At 37.7% G+C, this 27459-nt stretch overlaps 1 protein-coding gene across 1 annotated transcript; it reads left to right on the top strand.

The window, feature by feature from the left end:
• On the top strand, positions 1–27136 carry col6a4a (collagen, type VI, alpha 4a). The gene is made up of 40 exons (XM_079468882.1): positions 1–115; positions 4490–4580; positions 5016–5606; positions 7193–7747; positions 7848–8465; positions 8556–9110; positions 9197–9760; positions 10777–11352; positions 11581–12156; positions 12260–12609; positions 12990–13068; positions 14668–14813; positions 15233–15325; positions 15406–15459; positions 16204–16275; positions 16383–16409; positions 16840–16884; positions 17077–17130; positions 17251–17313; positions 17428–17493; positions 17578–17631; positions 17714–17749; positions 17951–18013; positions 18807–18869; positions 18979–19041; positions 19143–19205; positions 19309–19359; positions 19451–19486; positions 19572–19634; positions 19706–19768; positions 19844–19879; positions 19995–20031; positions 20907–21400; positions 21714–21810; positions 22072–22740; positions 23154–23250; positions 23333–23451; positions 24761–24931; positions 25746–25790; positions 25912–27136. Exons 2-40 carry the CDS (start codon positions 4511–4513, stop codon positions 26082–26084), a joined length of 7647 nt encoding a protein of 2548 aa, XP_079325008.1. The 5' UTR covers positions 1–115; positions 4490–4510; the 3' UTR covers positions 26085–27136.
• Positions 27137–27459: the final 323 nt, after the last annotated feature.

Raw genomic sequence — 27459 nt, 5'->3', positions numbered from 1 at the left:
AAAAAGACTGAAGAAAATGGGAGGAGGGGTGATGAGGAGTGGTCAGACTATCAGTTTACATACAGAGGCTCTCGTGTATACTATAGTTGATCACTTGACGCGCGCTCCGGCAGATGTAAGTAACCTACACACGATGCGTTTTTTGATCTTAAAATGATTATACGATTCCACTAAACTGTGCATGTCGGATATGCAAGTCATTTTTTGAAATGGTGAAAATCGTTTGGGGTAGAACAATTGTATATATTTTATAACCTTTATATGCGTGACTTTCAGCGTCTTTACAGCCATTATGCTCTTTCATGCACGTAGCCTATTTGTGATGATAGTGATGATAGAAAGTACGGATTTTCACTGGTTGTGCTTTTGCTATTCATTTTGCTATTTTCAAAAAAAATAAGTCACATGCGGACAAAAAGTTACATGGGAGATGAGGGTCGCGCCTCTCTTTGTTGCGTTAATGTGTGCATGGATACTATAGATAATATATATGACTTAAAACGAAGAAGTTAAAAATAAATAAGGGTAATTTTGATAGAGAAACATTACAAAATATTTAAGTCAATACAATAAAACAAAAAAATATAATTTTAATAATTTAGTATAATTTAGTAGCCAGTGGCTTTGAAAAGGGCTGCTGACGTCACAGTTTAGACTGCGCGCTCGTGTGGATTAATCTACCAGCATTGTTTTTTTTCTGCGTCTCCGGTGCGGGATTTACTGGTCAATGGAGGTTCAAAATGTATTGCGGAACCACAAAACAAAAAGTTTCAATTGCATGCTCAATCTGCCATTGATTTGAATGTCACTGACTGCGTGTTCCATGTATTTTAATCGCAAGGTAAAATCTTCTAGGTACTTAACTGCCCACCTGTTTATAGTCAATGTTAACATCCACATCACTTTCTGTCTAGGGAACTCGACGGCACTTATTTCCAGGTTAGCCTACAAAAATACTTAATTTCTGAGGTACTGGATTGAGAAACGGCCCTTACCTCTTGAATGACTCTCAAAGGATTGGCTCAGAGATTCATCTATCTAATCCCCTAACTTCTGTCAGCCTACTCTGATCTGATGGGTCGGATGGTCTAGTCTGCTGTGATTGCTGTACAGCCTTGCAGTGTCGCAAAAAGAACATATGGCACAAATCTGACACAGAACTTGTTCGCGACTCCTTTTTTCCCAAGCCACACACGTTTCCCAACATTACACACTGCATGAAATGTAATTTTATGGACATTGTAATAGTTATTCTTTAATCGGAAACATTTTCATTCATGTATTTGGCTGACGCCTTTATCCAAAGCGACTTACATAGTACTATACATTTGTATTTTTGTATTGTATGTGCAATTGCTGGTATTGAACCCATGACTATGGTGTTGCTAAAGCCATGCTCTAACCACTGAGCCAAAGAATTCCTGTAAGATCTCAGGGCTTGCATGTACAAAGTTGCCAATCAGATATGAGGATGATTTATAAATGAGGAGGAAAGGGAACATTATCGCAACACTTCCTGTGGCACAAGACTGAAGCTGCCTCCATCTACACAGCTCTTTCTCGATGCAAGAACAAATATTATTCTTATAAAAGTTAGATAAATAAATTTTGACTCAACAAAGCTTTTAAGTCTTTAAGGGACCCTCCAACGACAAGTTTACAGTTAGTAAAGGATAGTCGAGCGTGTTCCGATGAAATTCCTGTGTGCCGGAGCCTTACCCTTCAGCCCGCCTCCCTTTTCTGTAATTGCGCCAGATGCCTGAGTACTCACTGCCGGATCTGGCCCAAATCAATCGGCACAGATGCGGCAGCCAGTGTCATGAATTTCTCATCCGTCAGTCGTTTGTCAACCCTAACCGTTTATCTTCAGAACACAAATTAATATAGTTTTATTTTCCGATGCTCATTCACGAAAGCATCCGGGGTCAACAATGCACGACGCGTACGTGTGGCGCTGACGAGCATGCTTTCTGCAGCGGTGACCTCTGATGCACTGTGAACGCGTGTTGGAAACTTAACACGGAAGTCAGGATATAGCCTAGTTGAATATAGTCTGTAATTATGTAAAGTGACGAGGATACTTTTTGTGCACAAACAAAAAAAGTAAAGGTGAACCACTGGAGTGACATGGACCTAAATGTCTTTACTCGCTTTAAGTGCTTTGAAGTTTTGTCGTGGTTCAGTCAATGGAAGAGTCAGAAAGCTCTGGACCTCTTCAAAAACTATCTCAATTTGCATTCTGAAGATAAACAGAGATCCTAGGGTTGACAAATGTCTTGAGGGTGAGTAATTCAAGACATTATCGGCAGAGGGTGCCTTTATGGTTATTTAGTGTTTTGTGTAGTACGAAAAAGTGTAGACCAGAGATTTCTAAGTGTCTTCAGGCTGAATGGGTGAGGGTATAGAAACTATACAAGTTTTTGGCTGTGGGTACAAGATTTTGAGCCAAAGTTTGTATTATAACCATATGTTAACGTGCAATTAACAGCACATCTGGAGATCCAGACCAGGTGCTTGCGAGCGTATGCACCATGCTGTCATCGGGCTTGACAGTACAAAAAAATCTTACCATGGAAGAATGTTTGCATGTTGTAAACGTATACAGCTGTGTTATAGTCTTAAACAATACATCAAAGTGATTAAAAAAAGCATAGAAGGTTTGTATGTATGTGTTTTGTATGTGCACCGCCCCAGGGTGTCCGTCTGTTTTTAGATGTTTGCCTTTGGGAAAGCAGCTCTGGTCAATGCAAACACCAAATGCTTAGCACTGTAAAGTCTCTCTATGGCCGTGAAATGCTATGATGGTGAGTCATGTATGTCTGAAGATTAAGTTAGGGGTTGTGACTTCATTCTGATTGGTTGTTTAATGACCAGATATTATTTATTCTATGAAAAGCAGATGTTTTTATTGGTTTAAACCAAAAGCCAGGTGTTGTGTTTCAATGAACGCAGATTATTAGGGGGTTAAGTTTTGTTGGCAATCACTGGTATAAATGATCCATTCTGTGTGTACTTTTTTGATAGTTTATAACTAAATGGCCTACACCCTACAGACCAAAAGAAAGATATTTATTTCTTATAGTTTCTGAGCCAAACGTGGCTAGCTGGATTTACTTCAGATCATAAATACGGAAACAGGCATGAAATAAATAATACACACAAAGATTTGCCTCAGGAAAATGTCAGACTCTTTGGTTCTCTTGATCTGTCAACTCTATTTTCACCGTTTAATTACTTCCACATGTAAGACCTTCTTTTCTCCTTCATACAAGGACCCAACAATCTGGTGTTTATTCAGTGGCGGGAAGCTGATTCTCTTATCATTCACTTGGTTGTTCTCATTAAAGATTATTAAATATTTTAAAGATGTCCAAATCTCCATTTTATCAGAACATTTGATATTGTTCATAAATTGAAGAACACCACATGTAAGATCAAAGCCTGGAGGAAATGAGCATAATAAAGAGTATGGCTTCAAAACTGCTGAATACAAAGTTATTGTATGTGTTCCACATGGCTTTCGTTTTGCTGGTTTATAAGAATGAAATCATTTTTAAGATGGAAAGCAGAGGATGTATGATGAATATAGATCAGATATTATTTCCTTTGCTCTCCTGCCCTGGAATGGCTCGCTGCAACTTTATCTGTGTAGCAATTGTGCATGTTAAAACAGGATTGGAATAGACGGAATGGCTTGGTAAATAGTCACAGATGTGTCTGTTGTAATGTGTAGTCCAGAAGAAAAAGCTAAAGTTTGTGCCAAAGATAATGGAGTATTTATTGTAATATCTGATTTCAGACCACACTTATGTCCATAGCTCTCCGCACTGTCCAAAACCAAGTCGGTGGAAACAATTTTCTTACCTTTTCATGTTGAATTTGTCTACTCAGTTTGATTTTATTAGATAACTTTATTAAATGTACATGATGACATTTGGAATTATTGTTACCAATTACATGACTTAATCAAATAGTTTAATATGGTGTACAGTATATTGTAATACAAAAGCTGCGTCGAGATGCGTTGCTATTGTTGCTGAAATTTGTAAGGAATTACAAGCTGTTGTGTTCTTCATATTAGGAGCAGACTGACATTCCTTTCCTTATACCATGAAAGATTTGCGGTCTCTAGCAATGAGTGCTTGTCTTGAGGGTTACTGGGTCATTGTTTGATGTTTGACCTGAGATGTCACAGATGACCCATTCAGGCAATAAAAGCAATTAGAAAACAAGCATTTCTTTGCCTGTTTTGGTAAATTTATTCTACAACATAATGTATTTGTTTTAGTAGGCAGATATGGCTTTGTCTATGAGTGCTGTCTGTACATTGCTTTTTTTGTCTGTTAAAAGAATAATTCACCCCAATAATTATTTTAGCATTTACACACTCTCATGCTCAAATTTAAGAGTAATATTCAGGTTTTAAGCGACATAAAAAAGGTGAATAAATTATGATTTTGAGGTTATTTATAATTTATTTTCTATTAAGCCATAGGAGTGCGCTAAGACAATGGGGATGACAAAGGGATTTATTTTTGGCTTCATCATCGCATCATGTTTCCTTGCCAGCATTGCAGAAGGTAAATACAGTCCAACATGTCTGATTTTCTCAAATATATGTGCTTTGAATTGTTTTCTTAATGGAATAAGTGTTAAATCTTATAGGGACAGTTCACCCGAAAATGAAAATTCTGTCATCATTTACTTTATTCTTTCATAACTTACTTAATTTCAAATTTGAAGTTACAAAAGAAGATATTTTGAATAATGTAGGAAACAACACCGTTCTGGGCACCACTGACTACCATAGTAGTTTTGTTTCCTACTATGGAAGTCAATGGTGCACTAGAACTTTTCGGTAACAAACATTCTTTCAATCACCGTCTTTTGTGTCAAACAATAAAATGTGTACAGGTTTGAAACAACTTATGACAGGATTTTAATTTTTGGATGAACCCTTTAAATTCAGTATTTCATGTATTATAGTGTTGTGTACTTTGTACTTTCATCGATAGAATGCCAAGATGAAAATTTGGCCTTTGACATTGTGTTCCTCGTGGATAGTTCCAGCAGCATCGCCGTTCGAGAGTTCAGACATATGAAGGTGTTTATCCGTGAGGTTGCGAATGGATTGGATATTGACTCTAAAAAGGTGCAGGTTGGCCTCGTTCAGTTTAGCTTCGATCCCCACAAAGAAATCTTGCTGGGTGACTACGCCAACAAAGCAGACTTGTTTCAGAAAATAGATAAGATCCCTTTGCGACAAGGAGGCACATTCATGGGAAAAGCTATGACCTTTCTTAAGGAAAGCTATTTCACTAGCGCGGGTGGTAGTCGTATTGATCAGAAAGTGCCGCAGATCATAGTGGTGGTAACAGATGGAGACTCAATGGATAATATAAAGGGACCTGCTGAAGATCTTCGAGCAAAGGGTATTATCATCTTTGCCATCGGCGTTGGCGAGACCAATTACACCCAGATGAGGTCCATCGCCAGCAGCCCACCTGAGCGTTTTGTGGTTAATATTGAAAATTATGAAGCGCTGAAAGGATTGACTACAACAATGATGAAGACTGTGTGTATTTTGATGAAGGATCAAGGCAAAGGTAAATCAGCTTCTTACCTTCCATAAATACTGTAATCCATTATGTTCTCCATTATGATGTCCAGGGCAAAAACCAACGAAATGTCTTTTATAAAGAATTTCAATTCATGACCAAATTTTCCAATACTTATTTATTTATAATATTTACTGTATAAATATTTGTATTTATTTTTATTCATTTTTATTTTAAGTTTGAACAATGAAAGTTTTTGTCAGAATGGCAACAAATACAAATTCGCTATTTGAAATATTGATATAGTTTTATAAAAACATTGTTCTATTAAATATTTAAATTTAATGGTACGGATTCTATATGAAGAATAAAATATTCATTCAAAGTTAAATATAATAAAAGTCAATGTATTTGTTCTTTGATTTTTTTGTCATCAGTGCTCGAATTGAATCAAGTCCCCACCATAAGACCTTTTTTGGTGGGGTGGGTGTTCGTCTCGAAAATATACAATCTATACAAAATAAACAATATATTTAATCATAATATGCATAACTATATACTATTTATTAAAAACAGCCATACATAAAAGAACAGACTTTTACTCTATTTTGGATCAAATAAATGCAGGCTTGGTGAACAGAAATGACCTTTAAACAGTAGTTTATATCCAACAGAATAATTCACGCAGTATTTTCTGATGTAGTATTTACTATTTTCCCTATAAACAACTGGACGATGGACACTTTGAATAATAATGTTTTTTCCAAAGATATAAAAAATATAAACTGTGACAAGAAGACCAGCTGTCAGTTAATGTGTTAGTGTTGTGGGAATTTATCAATGATTTTAGTGCATATTACATAGTTTTGTCAAGTAGGTAATGGCAAGGGACTGTTATGAGTGAGTGAGTCTGTCAGTCAGCAGACTATTCAACCATTTCAGTCCAGAAGTCTGCTTTATTCAGGAACTAACTATGGCTATCAAAATGTCAATCATAGGTATTTCAAGAGTGAATCCTGCATTTATATGCCAATTTAATTTCCGAAACTTTGCAGCGTGTATGTCGCAGTTGGTTTTAGCAGCATGAAAAACAAGTTTTATCCAATTCTGAATGGATTATATATAGCACAGAAACCGCACAACGAGCTTCATCGAGATCTCTAGCACCCCAGAACCAGGCCTATTAATAATTTATGCAAGCAATACAAAAGCCCCGACTTGGAGTTGATAAATATAGTGGAAAGATATATAGAGAGAGAAAATTACCCCTCTAAAAAGTAGAAGCTTCCTCTTCCCGACTGCTAGTGGAGGTTTAATTTTACACTTAAGTCACCTTCACCGGACCAGTCATTTCAACGATGTCCTGTGCTTAGCGGTCTTAAGACGTGGGGCGGGCATTTCAAATTTAAAGTGACATGACAACTAGCCCATAAACAAACTTAATATAAATTATTGTAAATAATGAATTCACGAAATGTACCAAATCCATTGCATGAATTTAATCACATTTGTCAATATCATTATAATTTTTACTCAAATAAAAATATCAGAGGCCTAATGGGGGGCCCCAGCGCCCCCAGCCCCCCTTCAATTCGAGCACTGATTGTCATGCCTGCATCGTGTGTCTGTTTCAGCCATTGCACAAAAATTTGCCGACGTGTTTGTCCTGGTGGACAGTTCGGCTACAACCAAGAAACAAGAGATAAGAGATATTCTCACCCAACTGGCTGTCAAGCTCAGGGTGGGCGAAGGATCAAATAAAATCGCATTGGCTCAGTTTGGCGTGACTGTCCTCAAGGAGTTTTTATTCAGCGACTACAAGGACACAGCGAAAGCCAGAGAGTACATAAACCGATTTGAACCTAGGCCCAATGGAGATCGGAAACTGGGAAATGCCATGGATTATGTTCGTAACAACTTTCTTAACACGGCATCTGGCAGCAGAATTTCCAAAGGCTACAAGCAGTACATACTGGTGCTGAGAGTTGGAGAATCTTCAGACTCTGTGCTCAGGGCCACACGTACAATGAAAAACGAAGATGTGACTGTTATCGACATGAGATTGGAAACAAATTTAGTCCCCATGACACCTGTGATACGGGGTTACGATGTTCAACAGAATATCATACAAATAGCTTCCGATATCACAGAGACAATTGAGACAAAGGAGGTTGTCAATGTTACAGGAGGTATGTATGTTATTTACTTGGTTAAACATTTAAAAGTTTCCTTGATGGTGTTTTATTTTGCAAGCTATTACATTCTCACACTGTCTTTGTCTTTGAACAGATTGCAAATCGGCTCAAGTGGCAGATATCGTGTTTATCGTGGACGAATCGGGTAGCATTACCCCAGTTAACTTTGATCTGGTGAAACGTTTCTTGCATCGCATCGTGAGCGGTCTGGTGGTGAATCCTGAAAGTGTCAGGGTGGGATTGGTGATTTACAATCAACACCCCAGTGTTGGATTCTACTTGGACTCTTTTGTGAACAAGACACGCATTCTGAACTACATTAAAATTATTCCATACAAAGGTGGAGGAACCCAAACAGGCGCAGCCCTGAAATATGCCAAAGAAAATCTCTTCACTCAGAAAAGGGGCAGCAGGAAAGCTCTTGGCGTCAAGCAGATCGCCATCATCATCACCGATGGAGAGTCGGATGATGATGTCACCGATCCTGCCCTTGAGCTGAGGCGTTCGGGAGTCACCGTATATGCCGTCGGGGTGAAGAACGCCAGCCACGAGCAGCTGATAAAAATGGCATCTTACCCCGAAAGGCAGTTTGTCTTTAATGTGGAAAGTTTTCAGAATCTAACAACGCTGGAGAAGAGTCTTAGTAAGAGCCTTTGTAAGACTGTGGTTAACAGAGGGTTTGATAAAAACAAGAAACACACCCTTAAACAAGGTAACGTGGGATAGTATGTCATATTAATCAGTTAATCTTGTTTTGCTTTGGATTATCTAGTGTTTATCTAATTCCATTCTTTAATTTTAGCATGCGTGAACACAGAAGAAGCCGACATTTATTTTCTCCTCGACACTTCTGGGGGCACCCGTGCAGACTTCGACGATGTAAAGAACTTCATCCTCTACCTTCTGAAGTTGTTCAGCATCGGACAGTATAGTGTCCGCGCAGGGATCGTAAAATCTGACCGCACACCCACGCTACAGTTCAGTGTGAAGGACCACAAAATCAGGGTGACCTTAGAAAAAGAAGTGAGAAACATGATTCAGCCCAGCGGAGGCACAGAGATGGGCGTGGCACTAACGTATGTGACGGAACGCTTTAAGGAGGCTAAAGCTTCTCGTCAAGCTAACGTGCAAGACATTCTCATTATCATCACTGATAAGAAACCCAAAGATGACGTGACTGATCCAACAGCTGAGCTGAAGAATCTAGGTGTTTTGGTCTATGCCGTCGGGGTGAGGGATGTCGACCAGAATGAGCTCTTAAAAATGGCGGATGATTCAAAGGTGTTTTTTGTCCCCAATTACGATGGATTGAATGATATCAGGACTGAGGTTCTTACCGATATTTGCTCACAAGAAGGTAAAACTATAATTGTTTACAGGAAAAAATTATCACATTTACTGGTTTCTTTTACTTTGAGCTCATCTTTATTGTACTTTTTTAAGCCTGCAGGAACCAGGTGGCAGATGTCATATTTTTAATTGATGGCTCTACTAGCATACAAGAAAAAGACTTCATTTCAATGAAGACATTCATCAACAAAGTGGTAAATGGGTCTGTTGTTGGGCAAGATGATGTGCACTTTGCTGTGGTCCAGTTCAGCAAAAACCCAAAGGAGCATTTTCCCCTGAATAGGTTTTATGACAAGACAAAAGTGCAAGAAGAGATCGCCAACATTAGTCAGTTAAACGGGGACACTTACACAGGAAAAGCCCTCTTGTTCGTTTCACAGTATTTCGACGTTGCCCATGGTGGCCGGCCTGAGATTTCACAGTTCCTCATAGTTATCACAGATGGGGAGGCCCATGATGGGAAGGATGTCGCCACCAATGCCAGAGCCATAAGAGACAAGGGTGTGGTAATTTACTCAATCGGTGTGGGCAGCGTTAACACCGCACAGCTGCTGGAGATCAGTGGGACTGCAGATAAAGTGTACGTGGAGAAGGATTTTGAGGCAATTCAGTCCTTGGACAAAGACCTTCAATTCAAGCTGTGCTTCAAGGACACAGGTGATCGTAAACGTTTAATAGTTGGCATTTTGACACACAGACCTGTTGAGAAGACCACCTCGGTTTGTGTTTTGCATGCTAGGGTTGTATGTTTGGAGATAGCCCATTGGATAGATAATAACTTCTCATAAAATTGTTCTGAGATCATATTTTGTTTTGATTTTATCTGTCTGAGCAGATCTGATCACATTCTCAGAGATTTTGGAGATAAGTGAGGATACTAAAGTATGTTTCGCAGGAAAAATCTGAAAATGAGTCGTCCCCAATTGCTCTCTAGAATAAATACATAAGATATTAAACAATAAAGGGGTTCAACAATATATTGTTTTATTGAATATTGTCATACAAAAAACCTCAGATATGTCATTTAGAGCTGTTTTTTTACAATATGATTTTTTTCAGTTTAAAACCGCAGTCACACTAGACTTTTCGTTCCATTGACTTCCATTAATACGCATGCAAGGGACAGTTCACCCCCCCCAAAATGTATTTTGCTATTTTTTCTACTATGGCCATTAATGGTGACCAAGAACTGTTTGGTTGCAAGCATGCTTTCCAAATATTTTTCTCTGTGTTGTACACAGATTTGGAACAACTTGTGGCTGACTAAACAAAGACAGAATTTTTTTTTTGGTCAACTGTTCTTTTAAGAAGTTCTCTCTTAGGGTTAAGCTTTTTTAAATCCTTTCTTAATTTTACTTTTAGGTTCAAATTAAAATTTTCTCATGACTTATGGATCAATTAAAAAATGTTTTAAATACAGAAGGTTTTGTTAACTTTTTTTTTTTACAAAATATTGTAACTATTTTGTATCAACAAGTGTATTGTTACACCCTTAAATACATCTAATTTATGTTTTTTCTGTATAGTGTACTGTATGTGTCAAGAGTACATTAATATCTGTTACAATTTATATTATTTTTAAACAATGTCACTTTTCAAGCACACAAAAAATTGAAAGGCTGCAATGGAACAATGTGAACCATCATTAACACATTTTCTTGTTTCACATGTAGGTTGTCAGAAAAAACAACTGGCCGATGTCATTTTCCTCGTGCAGTGCACCAGCCAGATTCGTTCTCCTGACTTTCAAAACACCATCAGAAACTTTTTAATTTCTGTGGTGAACAGCACACAGATTGGTGACAACCTCATTCGCATTGGCGTCATTGTTTACTCTGACACTCCAAACCAATTCACTTTAAACCAGTTCAACAGTAAACATCAGGTACTTGAGTCCATAAAAAATCTCAAATATTCAACTGGAAACGCCTACACAGCTAAAGCCCTTGAACATTCACTCGCTTACTTCGATGAAAAACACGGTGGGCGCCGGGAACGGGGCATCCCTCAAATGTTGTATTTGATCACAGACGGACCGGCCAGAGACCGAAATAATTTGCTTGCACAGGCTCAGGAATATGTGGCAAAAAATATCCACCTGTATGGAATTGGAGTAGCGAATGCCCGAAGGAGTGAGCTGGAGATTATTACCAAGAACATAAACAACGTTTTCCAGGTTGATAAATTTGAGGCTCTTCAAGGTTTGCAAAGTAACATCACCAGTGAGCTCTGCAACATAACAAAACCAGGTAAAATATCTTGTTCCCCGTGAATTTTATTGTGAATCAGTTGATAAAACACTATAAACATTTTTATTCCCAGAGAGTATAATGCATAATGCTAAATCTTCCAATGGGGTAAGAAAAATAAACCAAAGCTTCAATTTAACCCATTGGCAGATATTTTTAACATAAAATCACACAATTTTTATGTTTTGATCACGATCAGCATTGTCTCAAATATTTTCTCTCTTTCAGAATGTCTTAATGAATTGGCCGACCTGGTGTTTCTAATTGATGGATCTGAAAGCATTAAAGCAGATCCATGGAATGTTATGATTAACTTCTTGCTCGGCCTTGTGGACAAGCTCAGTGTCAAACAGGACCTTTTCAGAATTGGTGTAGCCCAGTTCAGCACCCTGTATCGAAAAGAGTTCTACTTAAATAAGTATGAAGATGCCAAAGGCGTAAAATCAGCTATCCAGCAAATCAAACAAATGAAGCAAGGGACGGAAATCGGAAAAGGACTTCGTAACGTAGTGGAATTCTTCCAAGAAAGCAAAGGCAGTCGCAAACTGAATGGCGTACCACAAAACCTTGTGCTCATTACTGATGGCGCTTCGGATGATGATGTGACCGCACCTGCTGACGCTCTCCGGGAAATGAACATTAATATTTTTGCCATTGGAATAGGGGACATCTCCATGCAGCAACTCAGTTATATTGCCGGCTCGCAAGACAGGTTATTCATGGTGCAGAACTTTAACCACCTCAATCTGGTGACAGATACATTTGTTGACGCCATTTGCAAACCTGTTCCATTAAGTCCTCCAAGTAAGTAGATGGGCCATTGTGTCACGTAAAATTGTGAGAGTCTTTATTATCTTCTGGTTCAAGTTTGTCAGCAATGACAACATTTAACTTGTTTCTTTGACAGGTTGCTCCATTGACATCGCAATAGGATTTGATAACTCTAAAACCAGTTCAAGCTCTCCGTCCATTTTTAGTAGCCAGAAAAAGCTGCAGTCTTATCTGCCGGAGATTATCCGCTATGTGTCTGTCGTACACAACCTGTGCTGTGTCACCAAACCAACCATTAACACCAACATAGGTTTCCGTCTGGTCAGCGCTAATGGACAGAAGATTAATGATTACTTGTTTGAAGAGTACAATGAAGATGTGGTTAAAAAAGTGATGGGGCTTGAGAATTCCCAAGGACTGAAATTCAACCCAAGTCTTCTGGGCTCCTTTCAGGAGATGCTCAAAGCTTCTAACGCTTATGTCAAGGTGAGTCGAGCAGCTATCAAAAGAGGACCAAACCATTAACAATAACATTAAACTCGAACTAACAATGGCTGCTGTTATAACGAAATTTAGGTTTCCTATCTGAGGTCCAAGTAGATTTAAAATAAAATCTAAAATAAATAAACAACTTATCTGATGCATGAGGAGTTGCCTTTCCTGGTGAAAATACCAGCCTTGCTTACTACCATACTGTATATTCTGAACAGAATGCTGATTTGCTGGGGTTAAATTTTCTGGTTTAGGGGTCTTGCAGTAAGATCAGCACCAAACATGTATAGCCACCATTAACCAGCAGGGAAATTCTTATTTTAAGCCAGGCTATTTTTATGAATGCTGAATTTATGAATGTTGTCCCCTTTCAGGTGGTGATCATCTTCACAGACGGGTTGGATGAGCCTGTTGAGAAGCTTCTGGTTGCAGCAGAGAAACTCAGGATCAGTGGTACGGTGACACTTTTTATTTTTGAATAAGTTGTTTGCAATCGCCTGCCTGCTTTGATGATGCGCAAGGTGACCATGCGTATTATAAATGCTAAGGCATTAGCGATTCGGACACGTATGCATGTAATCCAATGAAGCGTTTTATTATAAGGAAACAACTTAACCGAAACAACAACAACGGAAAACCAAATTGAATACATTTGTTTATTACCGATATCAAGCATAAACATTATAACAGAAAAGTTTTATGTTCTCAGTTTGTCGCTGCCTTGAGCCACGTTATGTGGTTTCTTTGTAATGAACATCTACGGTGAAGAACAAGCTTAACATCAGACTGTTCTTATCACCGGAATAAGTGATTGTTCTTTTGACAACAGCTAGTGTTTATGACAAGGTTTGACAGGAATGAAGGCTTCCCTGGTCATTGTTTAGGTACATTAAACCTTGTTAAACATTTTAGAAAGTCATCCAGCACGGCTCCCACACACCGCAGATTCAGGTTTACAAACCAATTTTATCACATTTTTTTGCCACTTTAATGAACATCAACTTTTCCTACACAAGAAAAACACCTTGTGGTTTTATCAGTTTCAACAATCAAAACATAGGTACTGTATTTTGAGTTAGTGATAGTGAATTCCTACGGAGAAAATCACTTGCTGCCCTCCATCTGCTTTCTTTAAAAGACTTGTTGGTTTTACTCTCTGTCGGACATTTGAGTGGCTCCTTTTTTGATACACAGTAACAGACAAATACATTTTTCAAATTCCATTTTTTTCTTTTGTACTTTTCAATCTATTTGATCTAAGACTGTACAAATATTCTGGCAGCTAGGGCAGCAAAGGCAAAGGAAAAAGTAAAAATGTTTTTTGTGAAGTATAATGACAGGTTTTTCACGTAATTTTATACCAACCTGTTAAATTACAGTGTATTTCTGTATTTTTAACTGCATTGCAAAAATATCTGAAGATTCTGTAATATAAAAAAGTAAACGTCTTTTTTTAAGTGTAAGTCAATTTAAGAACTGTTTGTAAGATGTATATGTAAGAACCAATATGTAAGTGAAAAAAACATGTTTCCTCAAATTTAAGGAAACTTAGTGATAACATATCTCCCAAAATGTTGTCTTTTTATTTGAATTATTACAAAATTAAACAAAGTGGTTGAAATAAACTAAACTATGCTGCAGATCTTGAATACTGCAATAGAAGAATGCATATTCATGTTTAAACCATACAATACTAATGTTTTACATTCATTTTAGCAACAGTTCAAAGATGAATATTTGATTAAATAAACCAGATTTTAGATGTTTTGCATTCTCACATTGTTTTTGTCGAGATTCAATAGACACTTGACTGAATTTGCAACAATATATGTAGAAATGCTGATTTAAGGGAAAACTGGAGTGTTCTCTAAATTTTTCCAAGACTATTCCTTTTGCACTAATAACGCTGTCAGACTTCCTCTCCGTGGTGTATAGGTTCTGTATGGTAAACATTTCGAAAAAAGAGCCTTCGGAATTAATGAAGACAAATTTTGGTCAATATATGAATGATTTATATGTTTAATAAAGCTTAATTTGTGGTATGATAAACAGGTGTCCATGCGCTACTAACCGTGGCACTGGATGGATTTAGAAACACTGCTGATCTGCAGAGGCTGGAGTTTGGACGTGGGTTCGGCTACAAACAGCTTCTCTCCATCGGCATGCAGAATGTGGCCAGTGTCATGCAGAAAGAGATCGTAAGTCACAATGAATCACATGACACAGAATCCTGGATTGCTCACAAATCAAAGGCTGGAACTTTGGTGCAGTCAGTGTTAGTTAAAGCTCATGGTGATCTGAAATGCATCTGGAGGGCTTATTTATTACTTTTAATATATGGAAGTACACTAGTTGCCTCGTGAGTTGCTTTAGTGATCAGACAGTGTTATGACTGGATTTGATGAATGGCTTCCTGTGAGAAGAAGTGTTTGGCTGTTTGAGAGAGGTTAACAGCCATTAGTTCTTAATAAGGTTTACAATACAGAGTCCTTAAGAAAGATGGGAGGATGCTGGTTTAGTTTGTCGAGAGCCACATTCAAACACAGATTTTGATGTGCAAACATAATATAAAACGTCTTTCTGTCTTTTTTATCTCTCACTTCCTTCTAATCTTCAGGATACAGTTGCTTCCAGGGTGTGCTGTAATGTGTTGTGCAAATGCTCTGGTCACCAGGGAGGACATGGACCATACGGTCGTCTGGGGGCTAAGGCATTTATGACTAAACTTACGCTTCATTTTTACTTAAAATTAGAAGTGTTTTGTGTCTCATTAACTGTGCTTCTATAAAGGGATTACCTGGACGGAAGGGCAGTCCTGGATTCCCTGGGGAAGAAGGAGAAGTTGTGAGTTGTACATTGGTTCAATTTACATTCCATTTATTTCTCAGATTGTTTTGATAAAATATATTTATGCCTTTGCACATTACTGTGTTCATTGTGTCTGTGCATAATTATAAAACTAAAAACTAGAGATGCACCGATACAAAATGTATCCACCGATACGATTATTCAGTCATAACTGTCAATACCGATTATGAAGATTAAATAATTATTTCTTTACTTACTGAATGTTATTAATTCATATAATCGCTTTTATTGTTGAACATCAAGCTGGTGATGTTTCGGCTGTGATCATCAGCTGTTTTTAAACTATTGGCTGATAACAGTGGCTTCGTATTGCCCGAAGTTATTTATGAGATATTTAAAATTATTTTTTAGTGTCCCCTGTAGTTGTTGTTCTGTAACTTAGTCAGCAATGTCATGAAACTCCATGTACTGTATATCCATAAATGGCTTTTCGAAAAGTGACCTCGGGTATCTATACATGAAAGAGGTCAATCAAAGGCATATGGTCATTTTAGGTTGCTACGCTGGGTGAAGAGACTCTTTATGCTGTAACACTTTATGTAGTTTTATTACTGGATTCTGCATTTGACTTAAAAAATCCTAGGCATATTCCACAGCCACTATATTTTTTTGCAGCCAAGTGTAGTGATACATAAATAAAACATTAGGGCATTTCTCTGAGCCTCTTTTAATGTCTAATGATGTTGTATGACTCTCATATACACTAATTGTGTGTTGCAGGGTAAGAGAGGGCTGGCCGGTTTAAATGGAACACAAGGGCATCAGGGATGTCATGGAAGAAGAGGCATTAAGGTACAGTAACAACTATTAAATGCTTTTTTCTCTGTGATCATACTGTTTTATATTTGCCTTTGATGCTGAAATACTGTAGCATTTATTTGTATATGTTTTCTCTACAGGGTGGCAGAGGATACAGAGGTGAAAATGTGAGTTTTATAATTTAATACATTTCCATTTTAAAAATATGTGCATTGCCTGGGACTCAAAGCCATGGCCTTGGGTGTTCCGTGTGCATGTATTAAACTAGATGACTACAACCACCGCCAGCTAACATATGCGTAAACATACTCTCTGGGGAGAGATCACTTTTGGAAATAGCTGTTTACATCAAGCGCCCGCCTAATTATTACCAGACAGGATTTATTAGCCGCCATCTGTTTTTGGATTACTTTGATTAACATCTGGAAACGTACTGTATGTTTTACCCTGTGAGTCGACTCGTTTTATAAGGTTGCGCTTAAATTGAGTTCCTGTCTTCTTTTCTGTTCCCCTCTCATTCGACCTGTTGTTGCAAATAATGTAACCGCTGTTTGCTCATAAAGCGTCTGGGAATCTTTTCATCTTTTTATTTCACAGGGAGATGCAGGAGAAGATGGTTTGAATGGAGTCAGTGGTGAACAGGTAGGAACTGGCTTTCACTGAATAGTCTAAGACTTCATAAAAATATAAATAATAACCAAACACACACCTTTTATTTTAGCTGGTATTTAAATTGGTATTTACCTGGATTCTGCTAGAAGCATTTTAGGGAGTTTATTGTTACTTTTGGTTTGCTTACTGAGGCCTTTCTAAAAATAAATTTTTTCATCTCAGGGTGCTGCTGGAGGAGCAGGAAGTCCAGGAGAGCAAGGAGATCCAGGCAGCCCTGTAAAGACCGTGTTTTCTTTCTCTCTCTTTTTATTCTTTTTTTTGCTACTTTACAGTTATGTATATCATAAAAATGAAGTGGAAGTGTAAAATGTGATGTTTATTGTTGCAAAATTGCAGGGTCCTCACGGTATCAGAGGAGACCCTGGAGTCCCAGGACAGAAAGGTCTTAGAGGAGATCCGGTTAGTAGACTTTAACTGGATATCAACATTTCTATTTCTTTCCCATTCAGGTTACACAAGATTGTACAGTGAAAATACAGTAGTGTCTTGATGTTCGATTTAAATTATAAACAGGGAATTTCAGGATCAGACAACAACTCCCCTGGTCCTAAGGGTGAACGTGGCAGCCCAGGCGTACAGGTATGGGACATTATTATACATACAAAACATAAAATTAGTATAAACTGACCCTTGAATGCTAACAAATCGATTCTGCATAAACAGGGTGAACCAGGTCCAGATGGTACTGCAGGTGAAGCTGGTGATGCTGGCAGACCAGTAAGTTTAAATATAATAATATAGTATAAAGGAATATACATAAAAGCCCTGTTTTTATATTGTTACGTTCTTATTGTTTTAGGGTTCGAATGCTAGGAGAGGCACTGTTGGTCTACCGGTAAAGTACTTAGCAGTCTAATTATATCAGGATTTTGCTCAATTTAAGAGAGGTTATCATTTGTTAAAGGATCATGCTTGTGGTAAATTCACATCCGATTAATAAGATTTGCATTTGTTTTCTTGTCAAATGTATGGTTTTTGTGAAGCTAAAAAAACTGTGATACAAGCAAATTGGTTTAATGAATTCAATTGTTTTCAGGGTCCCAGAGGACCTCCAGGAGAGTCAGGATTACAGGGACTTCCTGGGGCTTCGGGTCCATTGGTAATCTATACATTTATCCTATTTTAATATTTTCTGTTATTAGAAAAATAGTCCACCAGAGCGACTAGTGGTAGTTGTGAACTTTTAGTAATATAAAAAGTTTATTTTCTCTGCGAAAGGTGCACAAGTTTAGAATTTGCTGCCTGATTACTTAAAATCTGCTTCAAGTATGAATACTTTTACGAGTGCTACCAGATTTTGGTAAATTCAGCAACAAACTTGAATGTTTAAGTTTTAATACTGTATCCGTCCCTATCAGATAAACCATATAAATAAATGAATTTGACTGCGCAACAAAGGGAAGCATGTTGATACAATATTTGACAATCTTTTTTACAAATCTTTCCAAATTAGGGATTATTAGTTTTCATTAGTGCATGAAGTCTAACTGTGCAAAAGTATGTTTCAAAAACTTCAGAAGCGTACATTTGATATTTTTTGTCTTTTATGACTAATACTGTCCTCAAGTTCCAGACGTAGTCACCCATCATCAACCCATCCCAATAATGTCTATACTGACAGTGACAATTAGAAAATAATGTTTAAAATAGGTGTAAATTTGTTTTTGAAAAGTTTTTGTTTTTTTTAAATTTACCGATATATCGTAGTTAATGATATAAGCTCCATATTTACTTGAGATAAATATACACAAAAACATTGATGCTACATGAAAATAAATATTACCACAAAATTTAGCACCACAGAATCGGCCGAAAACTAAAAATTCTTACACTGTCTTATTTTGTAATTTTTATGTCATTTCAAAATATAACTATCTTGTGTCTCTGTTCAGGGTGCTTTTGGTCCACCGGGTCCTGTTGGGCAGAGAGGTTTTCCTGGTCTGCCTGGACCTCAGGTATATGTTCAAAAAATAACTTAACAACTTTATGATAGTGTTGCCATTCATACAGTATCTAATGAATGACATCTGTCCGTCAATGAGATTGTTGATCTCTCTCAAACAGGGATCTCCTGGCACTCCAGGAAGGCCTGGATCTAAAGGAAGCATAGGCTCCAGGGGACAAAAGGTATGACCTTCATTTAATAAGAAGAAGAATATACATTTTGCATTTGAATGCTAAACTCTCTTACTGTTCTCTCTTACTCTTGTTTTTCTGTTGCCTGGCAGGGTCAATCAGGGGATCCTGGAGGTATTGGAGCTCTTGGCCCCCGTGGCACCAGAGGACTGCCGGTTAGTCATTAAAAAATCAATACAACTGCTGTTTATTTTTATATTGCTTCAAAATGTTTTACAATTCTGAGAATTTATGGATCTTGTTGGATCTCTTTAACAGGGAAAAGATGGTTCGGATGGTTATGGATTCGCAGGACCCAAAGGACAAAAGGTTTGTGCAGCACTATGCTGATATATTTTGTTCTGATGAAGTTTCATTTGGCTTGATTCAATAAATCTGATACTGATTTATTTTGTCCAAGGGGGATGAAGGTTTCCCAGGTTATTCAGGAATTCAGGTGAGTCTGCATCCAAATCCATGTCCATGACCGTGCGTTTTTATCATAATACAAATCTCCAACCACTGCCATGTTGGACTTTCAGGGTAAGCAAGGTGATTCAGGCAGAAATGGAGGTGCTGGTCCTAAAGGCAACAGTGGAAGAGGGGTAATAACATTATTCCACCTTAAAAATGTTTGCCTTAAAGACTCGATTGTTAACTGGATTTTTGAAAACAGGGGAATGCTGGAAAGGCAGGACTTCCTGGTGACCCTGGTAGTCAGGGGGTGCCTGGACACAGGGTATGTACATATTATTCAATCACACAATCATAAATATTTGAAGGTTTTGGAATACAATAGCTTTATGTCATGCAGGGCACAAGAGGACCGCGTGGAACCAGGCAAATGTCTGTAAGTGTGTGGTTTTCTTACAAATGTGTGTCTTTTGTTGTTTTATTTTCAGTCTTGTCTGGAAGATACAGTATAATTGATTTATCAGATTAAGACCTTGAGTTTTCTTTTCTAGGACTGTCAGCTGATATCATATGTCCGAGACAACTGTTGTAAGAAATTTTTTTATGATCTCTCTATTTTGTGAAGGAAAAATAATAGTATCATTATGGTTAAGCTGTGTATTGACCACCATGTTGTTTTTATTTCTCGACAGTGTGCTGTAGAGGTATGTCACATTCATTATTTGCGATTATTCAATTTCAAAGGAATGTGGAAATAAAAGGCTCAACTCAATTATTATTACAGCTGCAATCTGGGTCATTTTCTGGGTAAAAATGTGACCCTGGACCACAAAATCTGTCAGAAAGTGAGATTTATACATTATCCGGAAGATGAATAAATAAGTATGCTTTATATTTGGCTGAAAAAATAATCTGGAACCTGAGGGTGCCAAAAAAAATCTAAATATTGAATAAATCGTGCTGTAATGACGTTGTGGATAGTAGATGCACTGTAAGCAAAAAATCTAAGCTTTACATAGATACCAAACTTGAGTAGTTAATTCCCAAAGAACGGACAGCAGTGAGAGAAGTTTGTAGGCATGTTTCCGGCCATTTTTGTTTGCAATTTTGCTGCATCCACTCAAAAAAATTAGTTTTATTGTAGGAAATTTACAAAATATCTTCATGGAAGATGATCTTTTGCTATATACCCATGATACTTATGATTGGTTTTGTGGTCCAGGGTTACAAGTTCATAGTGCATCAACGTTCAAAAATGTTTACAACTATTTAGCAATAGTAATGATGAGTTGGATAAGATTTCATGGGAATTGTCAGTTCGACATCATTTTACTTGAATTCATGCAAAGTAACCTTCAGTTTTATCTTTCAAACAGAGAAGGTGATAGAGAAAGGAAAAGTTATGGATTGCATCTAAAACTACATGAAAATGAATAATTTTTCCCATCTCAATTTCTCTTTAGGTAACCCGAAATGCCCTGCCTACCCCACCGATCTTGTGATTGGCTTAGACATGTCTGAAGACGTGACCCCTCAAGCCTTCGGGCGCATGCGTTCCGCGGTCCTCCACCTGCTGGACAACATCAACGTCGCGGAGAGCAACTGTCCCACGGGGGCACGTGTGGCTGTGGTCTCCTACAGCTCCTACACCAAATATCTAATCCGCTTCGCAGACTATAACCGCAAGCAGCAGCTCATTGAAGCCGTCAAAAGCATCGCCCTGGAACGCACTTCCAGTCGTCGCAACATTGGTTCTGCCATGAGGTTCGTCGGCAGGAACATGTTCAAGCGCGTACGAAAGGCCACCCTGATGCGGAAGGTTGCTATCTTCCTTTCCAGCGGGGAGTCTCAGGATACAACATCTCTCACCACAGCCATTCTAGAGTATAAAGCTCTGAACATTAAGCTTGGGATCATCGGATTGAGAAATGTTCCTTCTATTCGAAGTGCTCTTGAGGTAGTTATGGACACTTAAAGTGATAGTTCACCCAAAAATGAAAAATGTGGCATCATTTAGAACACAAAAGAAGATATTTTGAAGAAAGTAGGTAACCCAACAGCGCAGGCACCCATTCAATTCTATTGTATGGACATAAAACCAATAAATGGGGGCCAGTCAACAATATTCTTCAATATATCTTCTTTTATGTTCGGCATTTTTGGGTTAACTTACAGTATATGCACTTGTTTGTGTCTGTGGCTAAGAAAGAAATTTGACATATACTGTTCTAATTCTTATGTAATTTGTCATGGCTATCGTGGTTATGCAGGCCGATGAATCTCGAAGTTTTATCTTCACCGTGCTTGGCAAACCGAATGACCAGAAAGCTTCTCTCAGTAAGATCCAGAATTGTGTTGTCTGCTTTGGTAAGCATCACTTAATCACTTAATAAATCTTAAGTCCTTGCTTATATAAATGTTTTCAGAAAATGAAAGGAAAGAGTGCACAAAATGTACCAAATTATGTAAATTGTTTAATTTACATTGATTTTATAGCTCTGTACACTTACTTCTGACTTCTCTTCATGAATTTTAAGAGAAACATCTCATAGTTAAAAGTGCAACCTCTGAGAAATGCAGTTTTCCTGAGAAAGGAGTTGTGATAATATCTATATTTTATCTCCTAAGATCCCTGCAGTCCAGCTAGAGAATGTGATGGCACCAACCTGCAACCCTCTTCTCAAGAAGTGGACCTTGACCTAGCCTTGATCGTCGACGGTTCCCGTAGCATCCTGGCCGATCAGTATGAGGGAGTTAAAGAGGTTCTTGGCAGTGTACTCGATCAGATAGTCATGAGCAGTCAGCCCAGCAGGGCGGACAGACAGGCGAGGGTGGCTCTCTACCAGCAGAGCTCTACATACAGCGAAGCCCAGTCTGGTGTAAAAGTCATCTTCAACTTCCAACAGTTCCAAAATCACAGTCTAATGAAGAGAAGCATCCACCAGGAGTTAAAGCAAACCGGTGGCTCTTCCAGGCTGGGTCTTGCGATGGAATACGCCATCATGCAGGGCATCCTTTCGGTTCCTAAGGGGCGGAAAAACAAAATGGTGCTGGCCGTCGTTGGGGAAGACACGGCATATCACGACAGAGCAAAGCTGGATTTTATCTCTCGGTTGGCGAAGTGTGAAGGTGTGGTTCTGTTTACAGTGACAGTGGGCGACCACTTTAACAATACTCAGGTGGAGGAAATGGCCAGCTATCCTCTGGAGCAGCACATTATTCATCTGGGTCACTTGAAAGATGGAGAGCAGGAGTACGCTCAGCGGTTTTTTAGAACTTTCTTCCACATCCTGAGCAGTAAGAAGGTTTTCTTATTCTTAAAGTGATAGTTCACCCAAATATTATTCATGTCAATTTATGACTTTCTTTCTTCTGCAGAACACAAAGAGGATATTTTAAAGAATGTTGGTAACCAAACAACATTTCTCAAAATATCTTCTTGAATGTTCCACAGAAGAAAGTCATGTAGGTGTTTAACAAAATCATCACAGGATTGAAATTGCTTAACTTATTTTTTCGAGTAACATTTAAAAATGTAAAAAAGTAAGACGAAATGACTCGTAAAACAAATTACATTTTATTAAAAAAATGTAAGGCAGCAAAAACCTCTCACACTGTGAAGCTGTCATGAGCAGATGGTTGTCTCTGGGTGAGATGTCACTTAAAGATAGCTTTTCCACAATGTTAATGTAGTGCTTTTGTGATTGCAGAGAATATGAACTCGTACCCTCCACCATCACTCAAGGGGCAGTGTAATTTTCAAGGTCAGCGTTTCAACTTTGAGCCTGCAGAGAGGCCTATACACAGGTATCCATAACAAAACATCATTTATTCCAAAACATCAGTCACTAAATGCTTGCCCATGGTCTTAAAAATGCCATTTCTTCAGGGTTCCCTTCAAAGAAATCCCATCTCCGACAGCTGAGGTGGAACAGGAGACGGAGATGACTGAAGACTTGCAGTCCTCGGGCCGTGGAGACTCACTTGGACTCGCTGCCCATGTAGACAGTACGTTGTTAAAACTCTAAACAGCTGTTTAAAACAACAGTTTTCTTCTCACATGGAGTCTTTGACTGCTTCTGTGTTCCTGTTTGTTTGTTATGGTTAAAATTAATGTTTTTCAGTATGACTGAGCATAATATATTTGATTAGTCATTTCAAGGTCAATGCTGTCAAAATTGTTAAAGGGATACAAACAGTTCTGGGGCACTTTTGACTACCATGTAAATGTTTTCCTACTATGGCAGTCAATGATGCTTCAGAACGGTTGGTTGCTAACATTATTCCAAAATATCTCTCTTTGTGTTCAACCAAACAAAGAAATGTATACATGTTTGGAACCACTAGATGGTGAGTAATTCAGAACAGAATTTTTGGGTGGAGCATCCCTATAATACAATTATCCAAACATAAAGCAGTACCGCATTTTCTTCTGCTCACATGCTTAAACAAAAATCTGACATCAAAACAGTTGCAGTATTTTTTAAAGAATTACATTTCATGTTTGGCTGTAAAATCATGTTTATAAAGTTTGACGATAAGATTTTCTTTGTTACCCACATGTATCCAAAGGCAATATAAAAAACCACACAGCATCACAAAAAGTAGGAGGGTTTCTAACCCCATTATTTGTTCCGGATGTTAATTTCTTCCAGTGGATGAGGAAGTGTACTATTAAACATTCAGAAGTCTGGGTGGTTTGAATGTCCTTAAAATAGCACAGCGCAGGTGGCGTCCAGATTGATTTATGGTTGTGTCAGGCCTCTGGGCACTGGTTAGGGGGGCCCCCAACCCTGCAACCCCCTTGCACTTCTTGTTACTAAGCCAGCAGATGTCAACATGCTGTGTGCATTGCCTTTAGTTGTCTGAGACATTTAACGTCTATGCTTGCGAAAAAATTGTTTCATAATTTAATTTTGAAAAATATTTAAACGTTACAATAAATCAATGTTAATGCATTGTTTCTATAGCTGTGTTGATGCCTTTGAGAGCTTTGATCTTAGTTTGGGGGGGAAAACTTCATAACCTCAAGTGCAGCAAATCATAATACTATAATAATAATCATAATAATAATAATAGTTATGTTATTAAATTACATTAGGAAACATAATTTTTATCAGTATTCACTTAAAATCCAAATAGCATTGAGTTCTAACATTTACATGAATTAAATGTTAAGAATAATATTTACAGGAGTCATTCTTCTGTGTGTTTGACTGTAGTTTTAACTTTAACAGTTGTGTCGTGTAAATCATTGTTTTCCTGTGTAACCGTGTGCTTACGCTGCATGTCCCTGCATGGCTCTTTCTGTTTTCAGGTCAGTGTCACCTGAACGTCGACATAGGCTTTTTCTGTGGTGAATATGTACAGCACTGGTACTATAATGGTTTAACCGGTGCATGTTTGCCCTTCTGGTACGGTGGTTGTGGCGGTAACAGTAACCGGTTTGCTTCAGAAACTGAATGCCTGCAAACCTGCGGTAAACCCAGTAGGTTCCTTGTTATTAATATCTGTGTTGCGTTCTTGTAAACTGTCTTTAATTTAAGTCTTTAGGATGCTGTGTGTAGCCTCCTTTCTAAACCCAGAAGAAAAGTTGCTTGTTTCAGTAAAACTCAGATGTTATAGGTGGTTAATATTAGGGATGCATCGAAATGAAAATTCTTAGCCGAAGCCGAATAAAAATGAAACACTTGGCCGAATACCGAACATAGCTTTTCGTATTTCTTCTGTTTATTTGGCCAATATTGCATAAGCTATATATTGTCTTGGTTTTCAATATAATACAAATTATACAAATAGGCTAAATTAAAAAGAAAATTGAGTCTTCTCACTTCTTGACTAGCATATATACACTTAGGCTAATTAAACAGTGACATTCAACATTATAAACTATATGAATAAACATAAACTGTTGGATTATTATTTGCTACATTGCAAAATGATTTAAAGTAAAAAAAACATCCATGCAAACAATTCCACCTACAAAAGCTGACTGTCACTGTTCACTTTGACAAGTTGTTTAGTACATAGAATTGTGAAGCACACAAGATACTGACTTTCATTCAGAAATGTACTACAAGTTCTGTGCTGTGTCTTTCTCTGACACTGAAAAAGTCTACACACACCGCAGACATGTTTGCTGCATTAATAAAGAGCGTCTATCTCTCTCTCTCTCTCTCTCTCTGCCTGTGCTGGTTGCTGCTTGATCATATCATGTTCATGATCAGATGATGTTAAACATGATACCACTGTAATTTCCTTGCATTGCATGACTTCTGAATATTTTTATCTACTCCCTCCAGAGCCCGAACTACCATTACAGAAAGAGGAAACGACTATATCGGATGGTGAGAAATGAAACAACATTTCAAGTGTTCTAAGAGACGACGGTTAAATACAAACTTTAACAAATATTAAAAAGTAATGATGATTGGCTTAATTGTAATATTTCCTCTCTGATGCACTCAGGCGCATGTCTTATGACACAGGATGTTGGACCCTGCAGTCAGTATGTTTTAAAATGGTACTATGACATCCAGCAGAATGAATGCATCTACTTCTGGTTTGGAGGATGCGAAGGAAACAAAAACAGGTTTGACACGCAGGAGCAGTGTGAAGCTCTTTGCGTACAGAAAACTTAACCAGGACTACTTTTCTTTCAGATGACACTTCACATTTAGCAACTCATTCAGTTTCTAGTAAATTGCATTATTTTAATTCTGGATTTGCTACACGATAATAAATCGCACACACCGTTAGCGAAGTTTCATCATGCCAAAAGTTTCATTGTCATCTTCATGCATGTTGTGCTGGAATATGAAAAGATATTTTGACAGACAGAAATTCATATACCGTGGCAGCTCTTAAGTGATCCATCATCTAATTTGATTAAAATTTGCTAAAATGTTTATGTACCTAAAAGGTTTTTGGTGAAGAAATGTGACACAAAACTAAGAAAGTGGACTATTAGATTCGACACTAAGATTTTGTAACTTTTGTGTATTTTAAATGTATTTGAATGTGACTGCTTTAAAACATGTATTAATGGATACATAATATGTTTGTAACAGATAGTTTCAAAGCAACAACATAAACGTTACTGTACAATAGAATAACAATTTAAATGTAAAGTTTATTATTAGCCACTTCCCAGACCGGAAATATCTTTTGTCCAGGCGTGTGTGTCCGATGAAACCATCTATACATGTTTTGTGACAAATGTTATACAAAAAGGTGTTATGTGTTGTTCATGTTAAGTTTTATATGAAAAAGCTATTTTTATATGTATAGTTTTATACATATTTTATACCATTTTTACAGTTGGCCAGATACAACATAACTGTAAATCAAGGTAAAATACATGATAACTAGAATAACCACATGTTGGTCAGCATTTCTTTTAAGGTTCTTTAGTGCTGGAAAAAGGAAAATCACCATACTGAGGATATCATCTGTGCTGCACATTGACGCACCGAAACACATTGAAATGCAGAGCAGCATATTGCAAGAGTTAGACTTTATTGGTATTTGACACGCACCAGAGTTACCAGTGCAATGGAAATCTGTCTGGGCACCTCACACAATGTACATCTTACAGTATGTACTTTTATGTATTTCATTGTTAACCGTACAATAAACTATGCTAAAATATGCTAAATTGGTTTAAATAAAAACTCAAGAGCAGATCACCTTTCCCAGTGCATTTTTATTTTTGTGCAGTATTTTAATGTATGCAACAGTGAATACAGTGGACGACATGTCTCTCATTCTGATCAGACAGAAGCTACATGCATGTACATGTGCAGAAACAACATTTACTGTATGTTGTGTGTGTGACATACATAGGCTAAAAGGTGCCATTTACCGCTGTAGGATACATGTATTTTGTATCATTCAGATGTCCACACAAAGGGTTTATTCTGTCCTTTAATTTCAAGACTTTGACAATACCATCTCTAGAAGACATGACTATGAAGCCCTGGGTGGTCCTGAAAGTTGCAATGTCAGTGCTGATGT

This window comes from Barbatula barbatula (genome assembly GCF_947034865.1).
Source record: "Barbatula barbatula genome assembly, chromosome: 12".
Lineage (NCBI taxonomy): Eukaryota > Metazoa > Chordata > Actinopteri > Cypriniformes > Nemacheilidae > Barbatula > Barbatula barbatula.
The sequence above is the reverse complement of the archived record's forward strand: the minus strand, read 5'-3'. Positions and strand labels throughout refer to the sequence as shown.

Coding starts and splice junctions, on each gene's coding strand:
- col6a4a (XM_079468882.1), top strand. CDS start 4,511: ATGGGGATGACAAAGGGATTTATTTTTGGCTTCATCATCGCATCATGT. Junction 9,761..10,776: donor GCTGTGCTTCAAGGACACAG/GTGATCGTAAAC, acceptor TTTCACATGTAG/GTTGTCAGAAAAAACAACTG. Junction 21,401..21,713: donor CTATTCGAAGTGCTCTTGAG/GTAGTTATGGAC, acceptor GTGGTTATGCAG/GCCGATGAATCTCGAAGTTT.